This window comes from Trichechus manatus, unplaced genomic scaffold (assembly GCF_000243295.1).
Source record: "Trichechus manatus latirostris isolate Lorelei unplaced genomic scaffold, TriManLat1.0 scaffold00193, whole genome shotgun sequence".
NCBI classification, from domain to species: domain Eukaryota; kingdom Metazoa; phylum Chordata; class Mammalia; order Sirenia; family Trichechidae; genus Trichechus; species Trichechus manatus.
Window position 1 is genome coordinate 3,170,907 of NW_004444129.1, and position 1,545 is coordinate 3,172,451.

At 32.8% G+C, this 1,545-nt stretch overlaps 1 protein-coding gene across 1 annotated transcript in view; it reads right to left on the reverse strand.

Annotated features, from left to right (window-relative positions):
• Positions 1 to 1,545, reverse strand: part of TAF4B (TATA-box binding protein associated factor 4b) — a 170,959-nt gene that overhangs the window by 150,661 nt on the left and 18,753 nt on the right. The window contains exon 7 of the mRNA XM_023741858.1: positions 1,072 to 1,161. Within this exon, the coding sequence (XP_023597626.1) occupies positions 1,072 to 1,161 (90 nt within the window). The remainder of the gene's footprint in view (positions 1 to 1,071; positions 1,162 to 1,545) is intronic.

Sequence of the window (1,545 nt, forward strand, 5' to 3'; positions counted from 1 at the left end):
ACATCTCACTGAGGATCTTCCTCTTTTTCTGACAGGCATCCTAGTGAGTGTGAAGTGGTATCTTGCTGTGGTTTTGATTTGCATTTCCCTAATGACAGTGGAGCATCTTCTCATGTGCTTACTGGCCATTTGTATATCTTGTATATCTTCTTTAAAAAACTGTCTATTCAACTCCTTTACCCATTTTTTTAATTGGGTTGCTTGTTTTATTTTTGTTGCTGTTGAACCGTAAGAGGATTCTCAATTTCTTTAGCCACACTCCATATCACATGATCTGCACTCTCCTAATCAACTTGGTCACTCCTTAACGACAGTTTCTACTACTTTAATATCCTTCTGAAAATGAAAATGTGGTGCCCCATCCCTCTTCCCACTCTTCTTTTATGAGGAACAAAAGAAGTCTCCACTATGAAGCCTCTTCCATCGATTCTAGACAATTAACACAAAATTTTCTAAGAGCAACTCCTCATTCTATTGTTTCAAAAGTTATGGGATGAGTCTTTGGTTCACTACAACCCCGGATCTTTAGTGACTTCATGAATTTCAATCTAATTCCTTTTCAGTTTCTGAGTATCCAAAAGGAATGTATTTTTTTTCAGTCTGCCAAAACAATCTTGTTATCAAAGTTATTGTTCTCTATTAAAATGCTATTTAATTCAATAAATCTTAGAGATGAGTACGCCTACTAACAACGTAAATTAATTTTTAAAAATAATAGTCTTTCCACCAAATTTAGTACTATGTGGTTTATTATTTCTAAAAGAATATGAGTCATTAGGAGAAAACCAGAAAGTCCTATTTTCAAAAGAACATTCAAGACTTCTTGAGTATATTCTGTAGAAGCATTAAACAATATTATGTTCATGAATGATATATTACTTCTGTTTTCTCAGCATAATCCAAAGAATATGGATTATGAACATGCTCTACAGTTTATAACAGAACTGAGAGGTTTCTCCTACATTGCTAGTATCTTCACATTGAATTGTTGTCATATTCAAATACTTACTTGGATTTTAAATTATTTTAATTTAACTCAAACTATGTCTTTAAGGTAACATATAACTCTACCTTAAGAAAAGGAACTAGGTGAGGTTGAGGTGAAGACTTGAGTTCAACATACAGTTTTCTAGTAAATTCTTCTGCTTCAATTTTTGCATCCTGAGGAGAGAAAGAAACACTTCTCAGTCTACAAATTATTTTAAGATGCAAAGTATACAATTCATGATTATACATGTTTTGCTATCCTGGATATAGCAAGTTTTTCACAATTGGTAGAAATCCATCATTAAGTGAGTGGCGATTTTTTCATGTCAGCTTTGAAATGGGTAAACATAAATAATGGCCATAGAGAATACAATGAAGGGAAGACATTTTTTTTTTTTTAAGGTTCCAGGAAGCAAAGTGAGAGAAGATCTGGATGACTGAAAATCCTCCATTATTATAGTCTGTTATGAATAATGAAGACTCACAGGAATTCTAAATTTCTTAGGATAGGGAATAGGAAGTTATTTTGTTTAGGGGCTTGGACTTTTTTTTGTTTTT